Here is a 20878-nt window from a genome sequence, read left to right as displayed (position 1 = left end):
ACTGTGTGGTTCTTCTAACCCTGCTTCCTCCTGCTCCTTCTCCCACTCACTTGGTCCCAGCCTTCTGCTTCCTTGCTGTTCCTGGATCACCTGCCTCAGGACCTTTGTACATGCCAGCCTCCCTGCTTAGTACATAATCATACTCCCTCCCAGGTTTCTCCTACGCCTTCTCCATAACCCCACTTAAATAAATGCCAAGTCACCTAGACCATTTCTGACCACACACTGGATTCCCCCAGTCCCCTTGCAACCTGCAGGGTTCCTTTTGGCCCCCTCCCCTGACCCTCCACCATCATTCTTACTATGTTTGTTGCTTGATTTCCACTCCTTCCTTCGGAGTGTAAATCCCAGGAGCTTGGATTGCCATCTATCTATCCAGTTAGCTCAAGTATCTACAGCACCCAGAATAGCACTCGGTGCAGAATCGATGCCCAATAAATAACAGCTGAGTGCGCACAGGAGACAAACTAAACTCCATGAGGCCCGGCATCAGCTCAGCATTAGCTCTCAGACTTGTGCTTTCCCCTCCTCCAACAAGGGAAGAGGGGCACTGCCCACTGCCCCAGCTCCTCCTCCTACCTGGGGTGACCTATTTATCCCCAGTGTGGTCTTTCAGTCCTCTCCCCTACCCTGGTGCTCAAGGGCAGGGTGAGATCTGGACTGCACAGCAGTGGCCTGGGGAACACAGTCAGAGTCTGTGGACATGCTGGGGGGACTGGGGCTCTGAGGAAGAAAGTGTGGCTGCCCCGGAGCTAGTACAAAAATAATTAATCAGTCTTGGGGACCTGGGCTTGTCCCAGTCACATGGAAGTGCAGGGGGGGGGGTGGATAGGAAGGAGAGGAAATGGGGGGGTAGCTTCAGCTCCAGCCACCACATGGGCACAAAGTCCCCAGGTCCTAAGTCTCGGGGCTGCAATGATGACTGCACTAAACAGTCACGATGGGCATCTGGGTTTTTCAGGGTCTGTGTCTGGCTCACAGCATTGCCAGGAGCAGAGGCTCAGGTTTGGGGTCTCTTCTGTCTGAGTCCTGGCTTTAGAGTCTGTGCAGCCTAGGGAAACATAGTACCAAATGCTCAGGATGTACTTCGGGCAAAGGAGAGGTCCAGAAACTTGCAGGCATTGTGGTCCCAGGGGCTCAGCAACCCAGGAGCGCTCTGAACAAGCTTTCTATCTCACCTCTAGGCTTCCAAGAACCAGGAGCAATCTAAGCCAGTGTAAGAATGGGAGCAAGGACACTTAAGCCCAGAACAGACCTGTCATGGTTGATGTTTGTATGCTAGTATGTTTGTATGTTTGTTTGTGTGTGTGTGTGTGTGTGTGTGTATAGTCCCTGACGTATGCTGAAGTACATACATGTGTGTATATGTATGAAGGTCCAGCTCACAGGGGCTTGCGGAATACAAGTGAAACAAGTCTCTGGTGAATCCCATCTCCACATGTTCACATGGTCCACACATGTGGCTAGACAGTGAAGGTGAGCCCTGGGAAGGAAGCAGGAGTGTCACCCAGAAGACCCAGGAAGGACAAAAGTGAGAAGAAAGCAAACAGAGTACCACTGTGGGTGACGGGTAGAGGAGTGGGTTTGAGGGACAGTGGGTCTGTGACCCACTTTCCAGAAGAAGATCTGGGGATGGACAGAAAGCTTCATCTACTCCCAAAGGAGAGGAGGAACGGCAAGTGAGGCTACACAGCCCCCCCCCCCGCCCTCCTTCATGGAGGCCAATGGCAATGACGCTAAGCAGGTGACAGGCAGGGCAGAGCACAGGGGGCAGAACATGAGAGTTGGAGTTTCTGTATCCATCAAATGACAAGAAAGATCTGCCCTCTTCACAGCAATCTACCCACAGGGCTGAGGCAGTTGAATCCCCTCTTGATTCCTGCCTGGTCTAGCTTCCAAGTCAGGGAGTCATCACAACATGGTCCCTAGCCACCTACCTACATGCCACCACAGCCAAATCAGACCATAGTCTTTATCTGGAAATAAAAAACAAATGTGTTCTAATAGCTTTGGGAACAAGTGGGATTTCTAAAAAATCTCAACGACAGCAACAGAGCGTTAGCCTTCAGGGGTAAGTGAGCATTTGTTCATCATCTTGAAGGGCTGAAATCAGAGACACGAGGAGTGACAGGCACCAGCAGGGCTGGGTGGTGGCAGCAGGTGCAGCCATTTCAGAACATCTTAGGAGGGTTGGCACATGGCAGAGAATAGCCTTGGCACACACCCTATAGAAACCTGCACAGCCCACATCATGCTACCGAGAATGCTCAGAGTGCCAGGGGACCAGCAACCCCAAACCAGAACTCAGCAATGTCAGCCCACATTGGATACACAGATTAATATAGGTCTACACGGTAGGCATGAGCCTGCAGGGGAACCAACTGCAGAAGGCTGGGAAGGCCGTGCAGACAGCTGTGGAGGGAAGGGCATAGGGGTATGTCCAGATGCATGTTCATAGCACTGAAAATGAGTATATGGTGCAAACACGAATGAGGAAAGCTGAGCGACAGGAAAGGGGCACAAGCGAAGGCTGTGTGTCCTGACTGGGGTATGATTTAAAGAAGAACGTGTCAACACTCACTGACCTGCCCACTTAAGACGTGTGGCTTTGCTGTGCATAAATTCCTCTTCAGAAGAATAAAGCCCAGTGTCAATAGATACAGAATTCTAGCTAGTAGATTTTGCTTTTCACAGTGGAGTGGCCCAGTGCTTTCTGAAACTAATTTTTAAAATGCATTTGGATTCAGAAATGAGAGTGAATAGATACATTAAAGATAATAAGAGCTGGGTTTTTCACTGTTAGGCAAGGGAGCTCCAAACATTGAAAAGAGGACAGCTGGATGGCACTCTGCTGCACAGGACTAGACATATGAACAAATGGGCTCACAAAAATGGGAGCATGGATGGATGGATGGATGGATAAATGGATGGGTGGATGGATGGATGGATGGATGGATGGATGGATGAATGGATGGATGGATGGATGAGTGGATGGATGGATAGGTGGATGGATGGATGGATGGAGGATGGATGGATGGATGGATGGATAGATGGATGAGTGGATGGATGAATGGATGGATGGATGAATGGACGGACAGACAGATGGAAGGATTGATATGTCACGTGCATTTATGTGCACATAGGTAAACACTACTTTATGAACATGTGCCTACGGTTCCATAAGCACACATCTTTCCCTACACCTCCATCCGTTTTCCTCAACAATAAGTAGAATGTCCTTGTTTTGTGTCAGTTAAGGCCTGGGAATGGCAGTAGCATATCAGGCTCAACTGGCTTCCAGATATGGCTTCTTAACATTTTCCTTGGAGGGAAAACTAAACTCAGGGCTGACTGATGAAAAAACAAAGTCTAGAGCGGTGTCATGACTGGATATGAGAGGCTCAGGCAAGGATAGAGACAAGGAAGGGACATAGAATAGCTCCATGTGCTCACAGGTCAAAGCTGGAGCCATTTGGGCATCAAACCCATCTAAATGCCAATGGATTGATGCCCACAAACAATAGCTCAAAATCCAATGAATCAGATTTAAATACAATAAAAATAAAATCAAAGGCCATGAGTCTTTCTTTGAAGGAAAGAAAAAAATGGAGAAAGCAGAGGGGATGAGGAAAGAGGAAAAAACTTCTCCTGTACAGAAAAACATTATTAACCAGTTTCAAGTGTCTCTGGGTCCAGGGCCCTGAGATGACCCAGGGCAGTGCAGAAGGAGGCCATTATAAGACCCAGCTGGACCAGTTAAGAAGCATCACCGATGATGAGCTTGGGAAAGGTTACTAACCTATGCCCCAGTGTGACAGAAGAAAAGGCCAGGCTACCAGGGCTGCAGGCAGACGTGAGAAAGGCAATGTGGACTTGGGAGATAAGCTGCTAGGACACAGCACCTTTGACACCTGAACAATCTGGACTCGGGTGTAGGGTGAACCACAATGCTGTGTCAACAGGGCAGCTCTTGGTTTTGATAAATGCACTGTGACTATGGGAGAGAATGTCCTCATTCTTAGGAAAGACACACGGAAGAAATGGGAAAAGAAACACAATGGCTTCGCCCACAGCCACCCACAGTAGTTGTGTCATACTAAATGCAAATATTTATGCATAGGGACAGACATATAGATAGTAGACAGAAGATGGATGGAATAGATGGATGGATGGCAATATGGACAGGTGGATAGAAAGACACATGGAAAATTGGATGGGCAGATAGACAGACAGACATATGGCGAATGGATGAATAACTGGATAGACAGACATATACATAATTGGATGGATGGATGGAAAATGAGCAGCTGGCTGGATGAATATATGAATGAACAAGTAGATAGACAGGCAGACAGAAAATTGGATAGATGGATAGATGGATGAATGGATGGGTGGATGGGTGGATGAATGGATAAATGGATGGATGGATGAATGGATGGATGGATGGATGGATGGATGGATGGATGGATGGATGGATGAATAGGTGGATGGATGAATAGGTGGGTGGGTGGATGGATGGACGGACAGACAAGTGAATGAACAGATAATTGAATCAATGAGTGGACAGACTGTGTGTGTGTGTGTGTGTGTGTGTGTGTGTGTGTGTGTGTGTGTGTGTGTAAAGTGGGTCTGTGGGTGGATGTCAGATGAACAGACAGATAACTGGGTAGATGAATAGATGTACAGAAGGAAGGATAGACAGGTGGATAGGTGAGTGGATAGGTATACAGACAGATGAATGAGTAGATGGATAGTTGGATGGATAAGAAGAAAATAGGGGTAGAGAGAGTAAATAGGTATTTTCAGTATGCCTGGGAAGGCATGGCACTCTCTGACATTTCCACCACTGTCTTCTAAGTTAGAAACTATATCAAAATACAAGGCCCTAAGCCTGGAGTGTTTCCTGGGCCTTTAGTTACTAAACTACTTAGGTGATTTGGGCCAGTGTCCTTGACATCAAAAAGCCCAAAGTACTGGGACTTCTATCCAAATACTTTCAGCCATCCCTCACCCATGACTCTGGGGAAAGGGCAAGTGCTCTAGATGAAATTCTTAAATGAGATTTGTTGAATCTTGGTGGTAGGCACAGAGGTTTCATGTCCTGCCCATCTCTTACTGTTGACACCTGCCCCAGGTGGTTCCTAAGTTGAGTCCTAAGGGATACACCGGTCAACACAAGTGTAGAGCCTTCTTGGGATCTGTAAGCCTTCCTAACAGCAACTCAGCCTAGAGATGGCCATGGGAAGCCTGATATAGAGAGGCAGCTGGGGAAGACTGAGCCAGTGTGTAGTCTGAAGCTCTGACGGCAGGGTCTGGATGGGCTCTGGGGAGTTGTCATCAAAACTGAGTCAAATGGCAGGTCACACATTTGGCAAACAGAGTTGATTGTAGGGTTGAAAAAAATGCCTGCGCCCCAAAAAACAAAGTGAGCTGTGAGTGGGTGTTCCATAAACAGCAACTGGGTAAGGTGCTGGGTGAGTCAGCTGGACCTGCCCAGGCAGGTCTAGATAGGAGTACCTTGTTTCAGTTCCACCTCTGAACAGCTCACCAAGCTGGCCCTGGTGGCCCTGCAGCTAAGAGAACCCAACCTCCCCACTTCACCAAGCCTGTTTCCTCCCCTGGCCCAAAGGAAGCAGAGACCTAAGCTGTCATTGAAAGGGCTCAGCGAACCTCATTCCATATTCTCTCTGTAGCCTGGCCTCTTAGAAGGAGGGCAACAGGAGGCACCATCTGCATTCTTTGCAGAGCTGTTGCAAAGGCTGCTGGGATACCTACCCCACATAGCTGGGAAATGAAGTCTTCTGGACACTGAGTGCCCCAGGATCTGAGACACAGACACCCATGCGTGGGACTCATGCTACTTAGGCATTCAAGGCTCCCATAGGGCCCCCAGGGTCCCTGATCTGCCCACTTCTGTGGGAGTAGTGAGCTGCCTGTCAATCTTTACAGGTGAGTCTGGCCTTGGAATCCTCCACAGAATCAACAGGATTAAGCTGTGGCCACCTGTGTGTTTGCCTAGAGCCAATGCTCTTGCCTAACGCTTATTTCCAGAACTACAGAAGATAACAGATGATCTAACCGTGAAACAGAAAACCCTTTTGTATACGCGAGCCTCAGCAAACATCATACACATCTGCTAGGAGCCAGCCCACACACGGCCTCCCATAGAAGTCTCCAGAATGAAAGGCTCTGCATGCCAGCAGCCTTCACACAGGCATTGTGGGATCAACAGTCCAGTCAGACCCTGAACAGTGGGCCTTAGGACCAGAGCCTGTAGCAGGCATGCAGCCATGAGGCCCAGTTACAAATAAGTCACTCTAGGAATTCAGTTCTTCCAGGCCTGGTGTGACACAGCATAGAAGATTCGTTCCCAATGAAGCTAGACTTTGAATATAGTGATTATTCAGGTGGAGAGAAGGAGCTAGAAAGACCAAGAGGCAGAAGCCAGAGAGATTAGTGCCAGCACCCAGGCAGGTGGGGCTCTGACTCAGGCTGGGGAGGAGCAGGAGGCAGGTACCTTGCTGGACAGGCTAGACAGGGAGCTAGTTTTATAGCGAGATCCAGGCAGAGCAGCCAGTGAAACCACCGGCACGATGCTGTGCGCTCTGATTCTCTGGTCTGGTCTTCTGGGAGCCATCGAGGCCAGCCCCATCTCGGTCCCCAAAGAATGTGCCAAGGGTTCGGTAGTGTGGTGTCAGGACCTTCAGGCAGCTGCAAGGTGTGGGGCCGTGAGGCACTGCCAGAGCGCTGTCTGGAGCAAGCCCACAGTCAAGTCCCTGCCCTGCAGTGTGTGCCAGGATGTGGCCGCTGCTGCCGGCAATGGGGTGAACCCGGATGCTACAAAGTCGGACATTTTGGCATCGGTAATGAAGACCTGTGAGTGGCTTCCAAGCCAGGAGTCTTCAGCTAAGTGTAAGTGGATGGTAGACAACCACAGTGCAGCTGTCCTGGGTCTGCTCAGTGGAGCTCCGGGCACTGCCCTGGCTTCAGTGTGCACGGCGCTCACCCTCTGTGAGCCGCTACAGAGGCACCTAGCTGTGGCCACCTCGGAGAGACCGCTCACCCAGGAGGATGCAAAGGAGGTAATGGCCCCCTTCTTATCCAACGGGGCCCTGAGCTTCCACCCATCACAGACGCCTGGGAGTGCCGTGTGTCATGATTGTGTCCAGCTGATCTCCCGGCTCCAGGGTTCTCTGGAGTCAAACTTGACCTTGCCAGAGGTAACTGTCCAAAATCAGTGTCAGTCCATGGGGCCTGGCCTGGCTGCCCTCTGTGAGAACTACATCCACTGGCAATTTCTCTCTGCTAAACAAACACTGCAGCTCCTTCCCCCACAGGAGGTCTGCACGAAGGGGGGCTTCTGTGAGGAGCAAAGAGAATCCGCCCACTGGCTGGCTCAAGTGGCCACTGTGGATGGAGTCCCCTCTCTGGAGATGGAGCTGCCGAAGAAGAATGAGTTGCAGATGCAGTTGGGCCTGACATGCGACGTGTGTTTGAACGTGATCCAGGAGCTGGACAAGTGGCTTGCGACCAACAGCACAGAAGCCCTCATCAGCCACACCCTGGAGCGCGTGTGCTCCATAATGCCCGAGTCTCTGGTCCAGCAATGCATCACCCTGGTGGACACCTACAGCCCCAGCCTGGTGCAGCTCGTGTCTAGAGTCACCCCAGAGAAAGTGTGTGAGACCATCAGGCTCTGTGGCAACAGAAGGCAGGCCAGGTCCATCTCCAGAGCTGTGGCAACCACACCATCCCTGCCGGTAGATGAGGAGAACCAGGGCAGCTTCTGCCAAGGGTGCAAGAGGCTGCTGGGCGTGTCTTCCCAGAATCTGGACCGCAAGAGCACCAAGCGGGACATTCTGAATGCCTTCAAAGGTGGCTGCCGGATCCTGCCCTTGCCTTACGTGCTGCAGTGCAACCGTTTTGTAGCTGAGTATGAACCTGTGCTCATAGAGAGCCTCAGGTTTATGATGAACCCCACGGACCTATGCAAGAAGATGGGGGCCTGCCATGGCCCCAGGTTGCCACTTCTAGGCACAGATCAGTGCGTCATGGGCCCCCGTTTCTGGTGCAAGAGCCAAGAGGCCGCTGAGATGTGCGATGCCCTGGAGCACTGCCAGCGCCATGTGTGGAAGAAGCCCATCTCCAAAACCAATGAGCAGCCATGACTTTGGTCACCAGAACCCACAGCCTGCCAGAGCCCATCCCACTGCAGGCTTCCGCCTCCCAAGGGGACCGTGTGAAGTGGGTGTTATCCCCATTTCATAGATAAAAAAACAAACAAACTGAGGCTCTGAGCAGGGAGTTGGGGCAGAGTGGAGCTGATATTCGAAGCCATGATTTCCTGATGCTGGGCAGTGTCGTCTTTCTGTCTCCGTCCTCACTACTGTCTCTAACAAACAGAAGGTCCCTCCTCACCCCTGTCCCAGTAAGCCACCCTTTCCTGCCATGCTGTGATGTTGATGGCCTGGGGGAAACCTGCCTCCCATGCAGGGTGAGAGCTCAGCTGTGAGCCAAAGCAGAGCTGCAGGAGGGTCAGGTGGGTAAGGGTAGGTCGGCAGAGGGGACCATCACTAGTCAGGCTAATGGCTCTTACCAGTAGCTTGGGGTGGAGGTTGGGTATCCTCAGGCTGGTTCCCAGTGGTGCAGCTGGGACATGAGAGGCTCTGGACTTCTCTGAGGGAGGGTCCTGGGTCATTAGCTACTATTCCCAAGGGACGTTTGGACTTTATATGACTCTTGCCCATGTCTTGTCCTACCAAGAGGCATCTGTCCACTCACCCAGACTCTAGTCATTCTTGTGCTAAGCAATCTGGGGTGTACTTAAAATCACAAGGAAACAAAACCTGCTGGGTGAGCCCTGGGGAAAGCCCTGAGGAGTGTGGAACAGCTGTAGTGTAGGCAGTAGCAAGAGGCCTACCTAGTCAGCAGTCTGCTGAGCCTCACTTTTCTAATCTGTAGACTGGGAGGGATCATCTCTGCCTCATGTGGATGTTGAGACAGTTTTAGGAGATTCCGTCAAGTTCTTTCACTTAAGAGACTGGTACCCAATGACCTACCATGATCCGAAAAACTTATCTTGGGAATTGATAGGGTCTCTGAGGAGTCTGACCAAACAAGTTTATATAAACCAGAAGCTTTCTCCAAACAATGTTTGCTGTTTTTATTCTAATGGAAGAGCATGGTCCCTGGGGCTTCACACTCCCTTCCTCACAGCCTCCCATGGGTGTTCCTCCATTAGGCTTGTCTATCTCAGGTGCCCACTGCCTGCCTTTCATTTGTCGTCCTCAGTGCCTCGTGAGCCCCTCACTGACAACCCCTAGATTGGTTTCTTTTGGCACCAAGTCCAGCACAAGACCCGCGTGCGGTATATGCTCAAACATCTGTGGTATGTGCATATGAGTTCCTGTGCAGAGTTCCCCATCGCCTGGGAGGGATGAGACTTGCTTGTCTTGGCTGGCCAGTAGTCTGAGTGGGTGCTCTCTTCTGAGAGACACACTTGGGATCTTAGGCAACTGTTTTGATCTGGGTCACCATTCAGGGTCCTGGGTATAACTAAGCCGGAATTTCTGAGTCCTGTGTGCTGACGTTATCAGCTGGTCAGCCCTCAACAAGAAGAGAAAAGCGGGAGGCACAAACTGCCTGCTGCGAGCCAGGCACAGATGTGCCTTGCGGATCAGATCCCAAAGCACAAATTGAGGTCCCCAGTCACTATCTGAAGCCCACGCATCTCCCCGGAAGCCTCAAGCAGATCCTCCTCTGTTCTGAGAGTGAGCCGGGGGGGGGGGGGGATACCTGCTAACAGTTGTGTGTGACATGCTACGGCTCTCTTGACCTGACATTTCCACAGAGACATCACCAGCCACATAGCCACATAAGCCTGGCCTGCGGGAGACCAGGAGGTGGTGAGTGTCAAGTTCTCTTTGTCTCTGAGTCCATTTGACTGATTCTGACCCAGATCTACAGTGAGGGACAGGTAGGGTGGGGCCTCTCCTCATCCCATCTTTCTGTTCCTCAGCTCAGGGCCTGGAGACAGCTGCTTCCTCAGACTGCTGATTAAATGTACCCCAGATATACATGGTCCACAGGAGTCTGCCATGGAACACAGCTGACAAGAGCCCCACAGAACCACTGCCCACAGTGACTTGCAAAGCACAGGTTCCCTATGCACAAAGACTCCGACCGATTCACACTCTTGATCTTTACTCATCCTGTGCCTTGTGGCTGATGGGAAAGGGACAAGGGGGGGTGGGCACTAGAGGGGACAGCAGCAACTTCCACTGGACCCACAAGTGGCCAGGAATGGCAGCTCAGCAGAGGGGCAAGGACCAACCAGACAGCTTTGTTTGCTGCTTGCTTCAGACAGGACCTCAGCCAGAGCAGCCATCCTCGCCACACCCGGCAGTGGGGACAGATCCTGCCTGTGGGGGTGGGATGCAGGACATGAAAAATGCAATGACTGGAAATGGGGACCATGGCACCCTGACTAAGATGGAGTAGCAAATACGGACCTGATGGAGCTAGGTCCCCATGTTATAACTCAAAAGGGATATCTCTGTGAGGACGCTGAACCATGGTGGGCCCCTTCGGTGTCCCTCCAGTGGAGCTGGTACCTCAGCCTGCACCTGTGAGAAGTTCACATGCCTCTATGCTGAAGGCTTCATAACATCATTTTTGTTCGCAAATAACTTACACAAACTCTAGGCACTTCTGGAAACTTTAGAGATCGGTCCATGAGGTAGCTACTCCCAATGCTGGTGCCCACAAGAGACCAGGGAAGATCCCATTGCTGCCCCCTTCGCCCACTGCCTGCTTCACCTCCTTCTCTCCAATGGTACCGTTCATACTTTCCTGCCAGGGAGTGACATCAACACACTTTGAAGACGTAGAGCCCAGGAAGAGTAACTTGAAGTTACCCTCAGGGAAGCTATTTGTGCTAGAAGGTCCCTTCCGGATCTGCTTGGTGTCCCCCTGGAAAGCAAGGCCCCAGGGTCATTGCAGGCTTTAATCTATCTGTTCACCTGCTCCCAGTGCAAGCCAGATCCCAGATTCCAGAGTCTGTGCCCTGAGCATGGGAGAGAACAGCAGGCCCTCGCCTCAGGGGCCCCCTCAAGGATTTCATGGCCTGAAGGAAGCAGTTTTTTCTGCATCCAGCACTGAACACCATAGTAGAGGTGGGCAGGTGGGCAATGAGATTATCTGTCCTATCTGGAAGCCACAACACAGCCCACCCCTCCTGTGTCCCCGGGGAAGGGCCCCTCTGCCCCACTAGAGGACTTGAACCATGATTTGAGGGTTTCAGTTTCCTATCTGTAACTAGTAAATGTTAGGAGCAAGTGGGGGCATGTGTTTTAATATCCCTAAAACCCCCAAGTGTGTAAAACTTGGTTCTCTCCTGTCCACAACCCAGACCAAGAAGGATGTCCTTACGAGGACACCAAGCTACTACTGAGTCTTCCAATGTCACCAGTGGAGCTGGAACCTCAGGATGCACCCAAGAGAGCTTCCTGTGTCTCTCTGCTGAAGGCTCCATAAACCAGTATGAAGTCCTCTGCTGGCCAGAGCAAACATGCCTATAGGTCAGGCTGGGCCCCTCTACTGGAAGGAAGGGGCGTGGCCTGGAGATCTCAACACCCAGCAGCAGCGGGAAACCTTTGCTGTTGCCTATGAGCTCTTCAAACTGGGAGGGACTAGACATGATCGAGCTTCTGGCACAGGAGGGTGACACGCAACTTAAGCCGTTTACTTAGGACAGCAGAAATCGTTTCGGAAGACTAGAGAAAGTCACACCACTTCCAAACCAGTTTCTCAGGGTGGCAATCCCTAGGGCACAAAAGAAAGGCCCGAGAGGAGCAGAAAGAGAGAGTGGACCGTTTGTGAGCAGGGTTCTTGGGGACCTGGGTCCAGTGATCCCATCTCAAAAGGGAAGTCACTTGGGACACTCTGCAATCACCCAGGCCAGCCCCCTGGGATTCTGGAAGCTGCTATCATTTTACAGTGACCTTGGGTCAGGGATTTGGGGGACATGACAAGCTGGCTGCTAATACTGGCATCTGAAGGAATGAAGCAAGCCCAGGGAGGGTCCGTGCAGACCTGGAACCGAGGAGCCACACCTGAACCAGAACATCTGGGTTCCCTAGTTCCCCTAGTTGAGCCCGTGGGTGTACACCCAGGACAGCACCCATGATAGATTCCCAGAAGCTTCTACAAAGACTTTGTGGTCTTGATTCCCTCAAACCCACATTACCGCACATATCAGAGGGGTGACCCCCCACAGGTAACTGGGAGGCAGGTAACTCAGGAGGGCTTACAGGATCTTGAAAGAAGACCACCTCTTCTGGTACCTGTGCATGATACCTCGATGCCCCGGGACCTGCTGACTTCTGTTGAGACTCTTAGGGAAAGCCAGGCCAGTATAGGGGTTCTTTGTGACAGGTGCAGGTATTCATGCTGAGGGTTGTATGCCAGCACAGACTGTCACCAGGAGAGGTGTAATCACCACAGTTGGAGACATTAAGCAAGCCACCAGATCTTTCCTCATGGCCCCTTCCTCCCTCAGAACAAAAGACTGTGTACACCCAGGTTCCACAGCTCTGAGATCAGGATAAGCATCCAGGAAGGGCAGGCAAAGGCATGAAGTCAACAGAGGTCAGAGGACATGTCTAGGGACAATGGGCTCCCAAACCCAAGTCAGTGAGGCAGACATTTCCCCATAAGCCTTCCTGCCCAAAGACATCCCACTTCTTGGGGCTTCCTGCAAAGTGTGGGGAACCAGAGACTCAAAACTAACAGACCTGTCCAGAACCAGGCACCCATAAACAACAGTTACCATTTCATAGTCCTGCACCTCAGTGCCCACCACCACTCACACATGGAACATATAAGGGTTAGGGAGGGTGACAAGCCCAAATACCAAAGCTCTGGGAAAAGCTGGAAATGTTCCATTTGCTCTGTCGGGCCAGCCATGCCCTCCAGTCCACTGCCCACAGACCCGGAAGCTCCTATGAATTTCAGGACTCCAGAGCCCTAAACAGCAGGAAGCCAGTGTGCTCACACGGCTGTGGAGAGGATGAAGGCAACGCCTCTAACCCATACTGAATCCAGGAACATGGCTTGTCAGCTTGAAGCTCGCCATGGTAGGGAAATTTACTGTTGACACTGGCCAGGACTACACACCGAGGGTGCAGGGGTGCCCTACTTTTCTAGGCCTGCTGCCTGCCATACACTCAGAAGCACCCTACTGCTCCCAAGGTTCTGAGACATGAGGAGAGACAGAAAGCACCACACCCCGAGGAGTCCATGGGATGCCCAGGCTTCCTGAAAGTTGTCCCAAGCCAGGTGTGGCGCAAGCATGAAGGCTGGGCCATCTAAACAGATTAGACCAGGTTAGCATCTCAGGTTGAAGATGAAGGAAGAATTCCATTGCTTAGCTCTTTGTCAGGAGGAGGTGATAGGGGTTCGGGGTGGGGACTGGGAAAGACTGATATTGGCCCACAGGCTATACTGGCCCAGAAGCTCTCAAAGCACAGGGGGTAAGATTGGGGATAATGGGAGCTAGGGATGGTAGATTAGAGGGCACAGGACTGTCACAGAGGAGGCTGCTGTTCACTCGAGCCTGCCGCTTAACATGCAAGGCAGATGAGCCACATACGGGGAAATAATGCCAACAGTGACATTTGAAAGGAAAATGACACTAATATAATGTCAAAATAATAGGAAAATCTTAAGGATTGTATGTAAATCCCAGGAGAGTGTGAGAAACTCTGTCTGGGAAGAAAACAACAGGGTGGGAGCACTTCCTTTGAGAGACGCTTCAGGCAGCCTGCAGACAGCTCTGGGGAGGCCATTCTGCTGGGAGCTGACACATCAGACAGGTTAGGGGGCTCAGGACAGAGCTGAACTGGAGCACAGATGGGGAGTAGAGGGGGGGCTGGGCTAGCTAGATCAAGAGAGGACCTGGCTTTGGATGGCTAGCCAGAGGCAGGAGGTTGAGGGTCCTAGTGGGTCACATGGACCTCTGGGTGTAATGGAAGCCAGGGGTCGGTTCCAAGCTGGGTAGGAGGAAGGATTCTCCTGTTCTTTAGAAGTTGGCCTTGGAGGCAAAGATGGGAGCATGGAGACCTCGTCATGTCTAGGGCAGGTGTTGAGTGGGAGTTTTAAGGGCTGGACAGGCTGAGATGTAAGAGAGACAGGAGTCTGAGCACACCACAGGAAATGTGACCCAGTCCCAGCCGTGACATGTGGACCTCTGCAGAGAAGCAAGCTGTCCCAGTGCAGGTGAGAACTCTGAGCAAAAGGGACAAAGACTTCCATGGGTCACATAGCTGGTTCACAGTACACCCTGCTTTGCATGTGGGTGAGCACACAGGGGCACCAGACTTGATTCCCTTCTTCAGCTCTGTGCTGATGGCAGAGCCACAGCAAGTGTGCAGACTTCAGGTCACACAGACGAGCTGGGTCCCCATGCCCCTCCTCTATAGGGAATCATCGCTGGACCCATGACTGACAGAGACAGACAGAGAGGGAGTTACCAGACTAAGGCAGGATTCCCTACTTCACAGCAAGTGCTTCTCTTGACAGACGAACAAGGCACATGGGAAGGAAAAGGTTCAGGACACCAGGTCTTCCTCAGGGTATGAAGGGGGTGTCAGTCCTGAGGCAAGGAGGAGATGGGGCAGGGCAGGGATAGAGGACACTGGGAGATTGGTTACAGCAGCCTGACACTGAGTGCCACCCTGAGCAGGTCCATGGTGCACCGTGCGCACAACGTGGGGCAACTAGCAGAGAGTGGCATGGCTGGAGCTATCTGCCATGCTGTGATGTGTCCTCTAAAATGCATGTGTTGGGGTCATGATGGAGGTCTCCAAGGTGGCATTGCTAGCTTTATGAGAGAGAGAGAGAGAGAGAGAGAGAGAGAGAGAGAGAGAGAGAGAGAGAGAGAGAGAGAGAGAGACCCATTCATACATCTGTTCTGCCTTAACATGGAAGGCTGGTGTCAAGGACAATGTAGTGCATAGCCCTTATCAGAGGAGCATGTGTTATATTGGACCTATACTGTGGCCCTTCAGTCTCCAGAACTCTGAGCTAAACAAACCCCTGTGCTTTGTAACTTACACAGTTTTAGGTATTTTGTTACAGCCAACATTAAACAGTAAACAGGTCAGTCCCATCCTTCCCTCTACTTCACCAAAAAGGAGTAAGTGGTCAGGAGGGTGACTAGAGGTCAAGCTGTCCCCAACTGCCTTCCTCTCCAAAGTGAGCCTCTGGATCCTGCTCTCTAGATATAGGAAACACTATGATTCCCCCAGTTTAGAGGAGAAGGAGGGCAGGAAGGACAGAACTCAGCAGTTGTCTCCACAGAGGTGGTGGGAACATGGTAACAGGAAATGGTGTTAGAGGTTCTGGATACCTTGGGGGCCAAGATTGTGGTTCAGTCTCCACGTGGGGAAGAGCAGTGTCAGGCCTGTCACTTTGGAGTGCTACCATACAGAGAAATTTACAAGAATTGAAAACCTGGTCCCTTTGCCCCATCACAGTAAGGAACTGAAGTTTCTCAGAGAATGATGAAGAATGGTATCAGAAACATTAAAGCCAGGCACTGGCCTATCCATTCTACACCCATTAACTAGACCCCCAAACCAAGGCCATACAACCATCCTCATTCTATAGACATGGGCTCAAAGACAACTAGCAGTTTTCCAAAGGCCACACAGCTTATAAGAAGTAGAGTAAGGATTTGAACTCAGAGCTTCACTCTGAAAGCCTGGACTCTGGGTACCCAGAAAAGATGGAGAGGTCATGGATGGACTCCCTGAAACATGTATGATAAACTGGGCAAGTGGTTTGTCATTAGACTCTTCCTGCTCTCACAAGCCTACTGCTTTCCGCAGACTTCTAGCCAGCAGTCCTAATGGGGACCCAAGTAGAATTTTAAATCAAATGCAGCATGTGAGGAAGGCTCTGAGCAGCAGAGCCTGCCTGTGTAAGAGAGAACCAGGCACTGGGCCAGAGAAGACTCCTACACAGAGGGAAACAACGCCAAACAGAAGCAATGGCAGCCATCTGCTGGTGAAACATTTCAAAGTGCAGGTAGCCCCCTGCTATCCTCGGGATGGTGGGCACAGAGGCAGCAGGTGGCTCAGTGCCAAGCCTATAAACTACTTAAGCTTCAAGTGGTATCACACATACCACACAGGCCTGGCAGGTGGCGGGTTCTGAATTCCGACACGCTCCCTGGGGTGCACTGCTGTGAGCTTAGCTGGTGATGGGTTCTAAGCTAAGACAGTGGCTTGGCAGAGGTAGGAAAGGATGTGGGGATGGGTGGACACAGGACTAGATCCACCTTCCAAGATCATGCTTGGACCCCTGCCTCCTGTGGCCTGTCACACCTGCCTCTGGTTAGTCTCGAATTTCTCCAGATCCTCCAATGCCCACTGACCTTCAGCAACAAGACTGGAGCCTGGGACACTTTTTCTAAGTTGTTACTGGGTAATGGGGGTCTGTGCTTAGCCAGGCCTTGTGCATCTGAGATCATGGGACCCTGTAGGGAGGAGGACTGTTGCTGTGACCACGTGCAGATGAGAATAATGAGCACTGAGGAAGACGTTTCCCGGTGTTCCACAGTAGGTCCATGGAGCAGTCAACTTTGCACATGGGTCTGCTGCACGTAATGTGCAGAGTGGACAGGAAGTTCATCCCCAGGTGCACAGTGACCTATCTTTCTGAGTCTTTCACTGGAGCTCACATGTGACCCAGGCTGTAGTGAGAAGCAGGGTCCCCCATGAGCTATCCTTCCTGTATTCTGAGTCCCTCTGCCTGAGGCAGGCACTGACTGGATGCCCAGACCTAGTCAGGGGTCGGGAGTATGCAGAGCCACAATACAGAAGGAACCTGGGTCATTGGCTTGTTTAAAGGAGAGCTGTCAGAGGACACTGGCTAGTAACCCCTCTAGTAGTCTTTACATGCATAAGACTCTGGGTTGCTGGGCTGCACTGGTACAGCATGTCATTTCTAAGTATAGCTTCTATTCTGTCCACCTCTACCCTACCCTTCTGTCTCTATCAGGCACCATGGGTGGTCCAGATAACCTCTCACTGAGGAAGAGCTTACCACTCTCAGTCCCAGCAAGTCCTTCACTGTAAGTCCAAAGACCAAGGTTTGTGAAGAGCAGCTGAGTTGGAAGCACTCCCCTAGGAGAGATTGACCCCTGTGTTCAAAGAACAAGGGCTGCAGAGAGTCACACACCCCTCCCCAAGGACAATGGTGTGCTAGAGGCTGAGAGAGTAGTGAGAGCAACTCCAATAGACTCCGAGTCAGGCAAGCCCCAGTCATCCCTGGTCTGGACTCAATACAGGGGTGGTGGGGTGACTAATGTGGATCTCAAAGGCCACCCAGGCCTTAGCACCTCTGTTCCCCAGCAATGCTCAGACTTGGCCCTGACACCTTTAATGTCAGTGACCAGATGGTCCCCATAAAGGAACTCTGCTTAGTAGAGAAAACGCTCCAATATTGTGTCCCAACTCCTTTCTCTGTCATTTGGGCTCCACTGCACTATCCTTGGAACCCAGGACAATATCAGAAGCCTGGAAATATTTCTATTTCCTTCACACCCAAGCCCTATTAGAAGCAAATGGTTCAGTTTTTTACTGTTATTAAATTCATTTGCAATGGTTCTCTATCTGTATGCAAACCCTTGCTCTGAACCCAGGCTTTTCTTCTCTCTGTGTTGCTTTACCTATGGAACATGCAGAAAGGATGCCACACAAGTTCTGAGCCTGCATGCTGCCACCTTCCTGATCCCTGTTCTGGGGCTGTGTATAAGCCCAGGCAAGCATGATGGAGGGTGAGGGTCACCTCTACCATGCCATGCAACAAGAAGCAAACTCAGAGCTAAAGGCAACAGGCTTGCTTATACAGAGCCAAGGTGTGATGGCTAACATCCATTGTCAGCTCAGCAGGATCTAGAAACACCAGGAGACACAATTCCATGCATGTCTGTGAGGTAATTTCCAGAAAGATTTAAGTTAAAGGAAATGCCATCTTGACCATGGGTAACAGCATTCTATGGCCTGGAATGAGGGACAAAGTAAAAGGAAAACAAGCTGAGTACTAATATCTCCCTGTCTCTGTATCTCTGTCTCTCTGTCTCTCTCTCTCTCCCTCCCTCCCTCCCCCCTCCCTCTCCCCAATTCCTGACTGTGGATGCATTGTGATCAGTTGTGTCATGCACCTGACATGACTTTTCCACCATGAGGGACTGTGAACCCTCAAACTATGAGCCAACACCAGACCCTTCCTTTGGTGACTTTGTCGGGTATCACAGCATGAGAAAAGTCACTAATGAAGGTGCTTGGGGTCACTGTCCACAAGTTGAGTTTACAGAACCATCAATATGGCTGCTTTTCGCCCTGCCAATCAAGCCTTCCCTCAGCCAGAAGACAGTCACTCTAGGAAGAGTTATCTCCTTATCTAAATGGTTCGTCACTTTCTTGGTTCCCCAGTAGCACCAACAACAGTCTTGACAAACCTGCCACATGCTCAGATACATCGGAACCCCAGCACCCCCAACCCCAACATGCAGGAGAGAAGGTCCATGTTCAGACATGTATCCTAGCAGACTCTAAGATGCAGGGTAATGTACACACAGGGATGTTGCTGCAGCTCCGCACATTTCACATCTTCTTCACCTTAGTGATGACTGAAAGTGGCTCAGATGTCTAAAAACCAAGGCCTTGCTTAAATAAATGAGACCTTCTTTAGATCAGGGCATATTACAGAGCCATTAAAAATAGCGGCTGAGAAAACATGCCAGAGCATAAGAAAATGTTTAATACATAATTCCTCTGGGATTCAACATTTATAAAACATGTATATATTTGCATCTTAAAAAGTCTGGAGAGACTATTCATCTTGGATATTAATAGTTTTAATCTCGTGGGGTGGGACTAACACAGGGACTGCTTTTATGCCTCATCTCTTTTATAGGTTTTAAAGGCTCTATGGTAATCATAAGTTATATTTAGCAGGATTTTTTTTTTTTTTGGTAGAGAATTTTTTTTACAGGGAAATCTGTCAATACCCACCTAAAGATCCTCATAAATGATCATTGCCTGGCCCAGTGTCCTGTGTAAAGGAGCAGAGAAGTCTGGGTGTTGAAAGCCTGGGTCACACCTTGTGGGTGTTGTTTAGTTCAGCAAATCCCCAGACTCGCATCTGGTCTGAGACTCTGCTGAGACAGGGAACACAAGAAGACCAGATCCTGGGAGGAAAGGACCATGATACAGGGTACATGTTGCTGTCTGTCACCCCAGTCCTGGGAGGTCTAGCAGAGGCACCTGACTACTCATAGTTGATATGGGACTGGGAAGGGCTTCTGGGAAAGAAACAGAGGCTGCAGGGAGACCCCAGCATAGAGGTAGGTGAAAACACTGGTAGGCAACTCCAGAGGGGAGAGACTCAGACCACCAGGACCCTCTTCACCAATACTGTCTCCTATTCTCAGAAAAAGATCCAAGACAGTCATTGTTGTGTGGACCTAGAAGGCATGGCTCATCTTCCAGGCTAATTGCCATCATTGTAGGAGAGAAACCACAGCCCCTACAAACAACCAGGAAAGCCACTCCAGGCAAACACTACCAATGGGTTGCTTTTAACCTGCAGGCCATCTTTCTCCCAGGAGCTCTTTAATACATGAAATGACCACATCACAGTGTGATTATCACTGCAGGATTGCCATTCCAGCCTACCAGACCTGGGTCAAATATGGACATTCTGTAGGTTGAAGAGGGGTGAATAAAGGACAGGCAGCCCCAAGGTTAGGATGAAGTCCATGAGTGTCAGGTCAGGTTTAACTAAGAGGCTATATTACAGGCCTGGCCAGAATAGGACAGCACACTGCTGCCATTACCCTCAAGGGCCAATGCTGAACTCAGTACTTCTCTGTGATGTAGTCTGGGGTAACTGAAGAACTGGTGGCTACATAAACTTGACAGAGGTTTGCAGGAGGGACATCAGTGGGAATGAGAAGGAACTGGGGTGGGCACTGCACAGGCAAGGCCATCCTGGGAGAGAAAACAGTCTTCTTCCAGGATATCCTTCTTGATGGCCACCTTCTCCAGTAGAACTTCCCTGTTTTCCCAAGTCTCATGTCAGTGAGGATGACACTACACCATGACAGGTGACTTTCCTCATCCATCTCCCTTTACACTTAGAGTCTTGGGTGCCACTTGGTCTACTCTAACCGAAAGTCTAGATGAATGGATGACAGATGGCAGATGAACTGATGAATAATGAATGCATGGGCGGATGGCTGGATGGATGGGGGATGGATTTTTGGATGGTTTTATGTAGGTATGTATGATGAATGAAAAATTCTGAGTAGATGAACAATAATGGGATGGGTGTATGGATGATGGAGGATGAAGGATGAATGAATGGTAGATACAGGATGATGAATGGATAAGTGGGTAGATGGATAAGTGGGGCAAGCACGTATAGGTAGATGGATGATTGGATGGATGATGAATGGATAATGATAGATTAATGATGGGAGGGCAAGTGGAGAATTGATAAATGGAGAATGAATGGATAATGGGTATAGGTGGATGATGATGCAGAGAGAGACGGATATCTAATGATAATAGATGGATGAATGGATAGACAAATAGGTGGATAACAAATGAGTGGATGGATTGGTGAGTTGACAGAGGGTGAATGATGAATTGGTATTGTCTTCATTACCTTCCTTGTTGCTGTAATAGAACACACAGAAGTGACTTACAGCAGGAAGGGCTTTTTTTGGCTTACAGTTCCAGAGGAGTACAGTCCATAATGGTGGGATGACATTGCAACAGACAAGGTAGGCATGGTGGAAGTGGCA

General features: G+C 50.5%; 2 protein-coding genes across 2 annotated transcripts in view; one reads left to right on the top strand and one right to left on the bottom strand.

Moving 5' to 3' along the window:
- SORCS2 (sortilin related VPS10 domain containing receptor 2) overlaps positions 1–20878 on the bottom strand; it is a gene marked incomplete at its 5' end in the record, with an annotated part of 358408 nt that overhangs the window by 174261 nt on the left and 163269 nt on the right. The gene's annotated exons all lie outside the window — the stretch shown is intronic.
- Positions 6594–8168, top strand: PSAPL1 (prosaposin like 1; the record flags this gene model as incomplete). Its single annotated transcript, XM_080931440.1, has 1 exon — positions 6594–8168. The coding sequence occupies one exon, from the start codon at positions 6594–6596 to the stop codon at positions 8166–8168; it is 1575 nt and encodes a 524-aa protein (XP_080787566.1).

Source organism: Micromys minutus (genome assembly GCF_963924665.1).
Source record: "Micromys minutus genome assembly, chromosome: 1".
Taxonomy (NCBI): Eukaryota; Metazoa; Chordata; class Mammalia; order Rodentia; family Muridae; genus Micromys; species Micromys minutus.
Note: the sequence above shows the minus strand (reverse complement) of the source record. Positions and strands in the feature narration are given on the sequence as shown.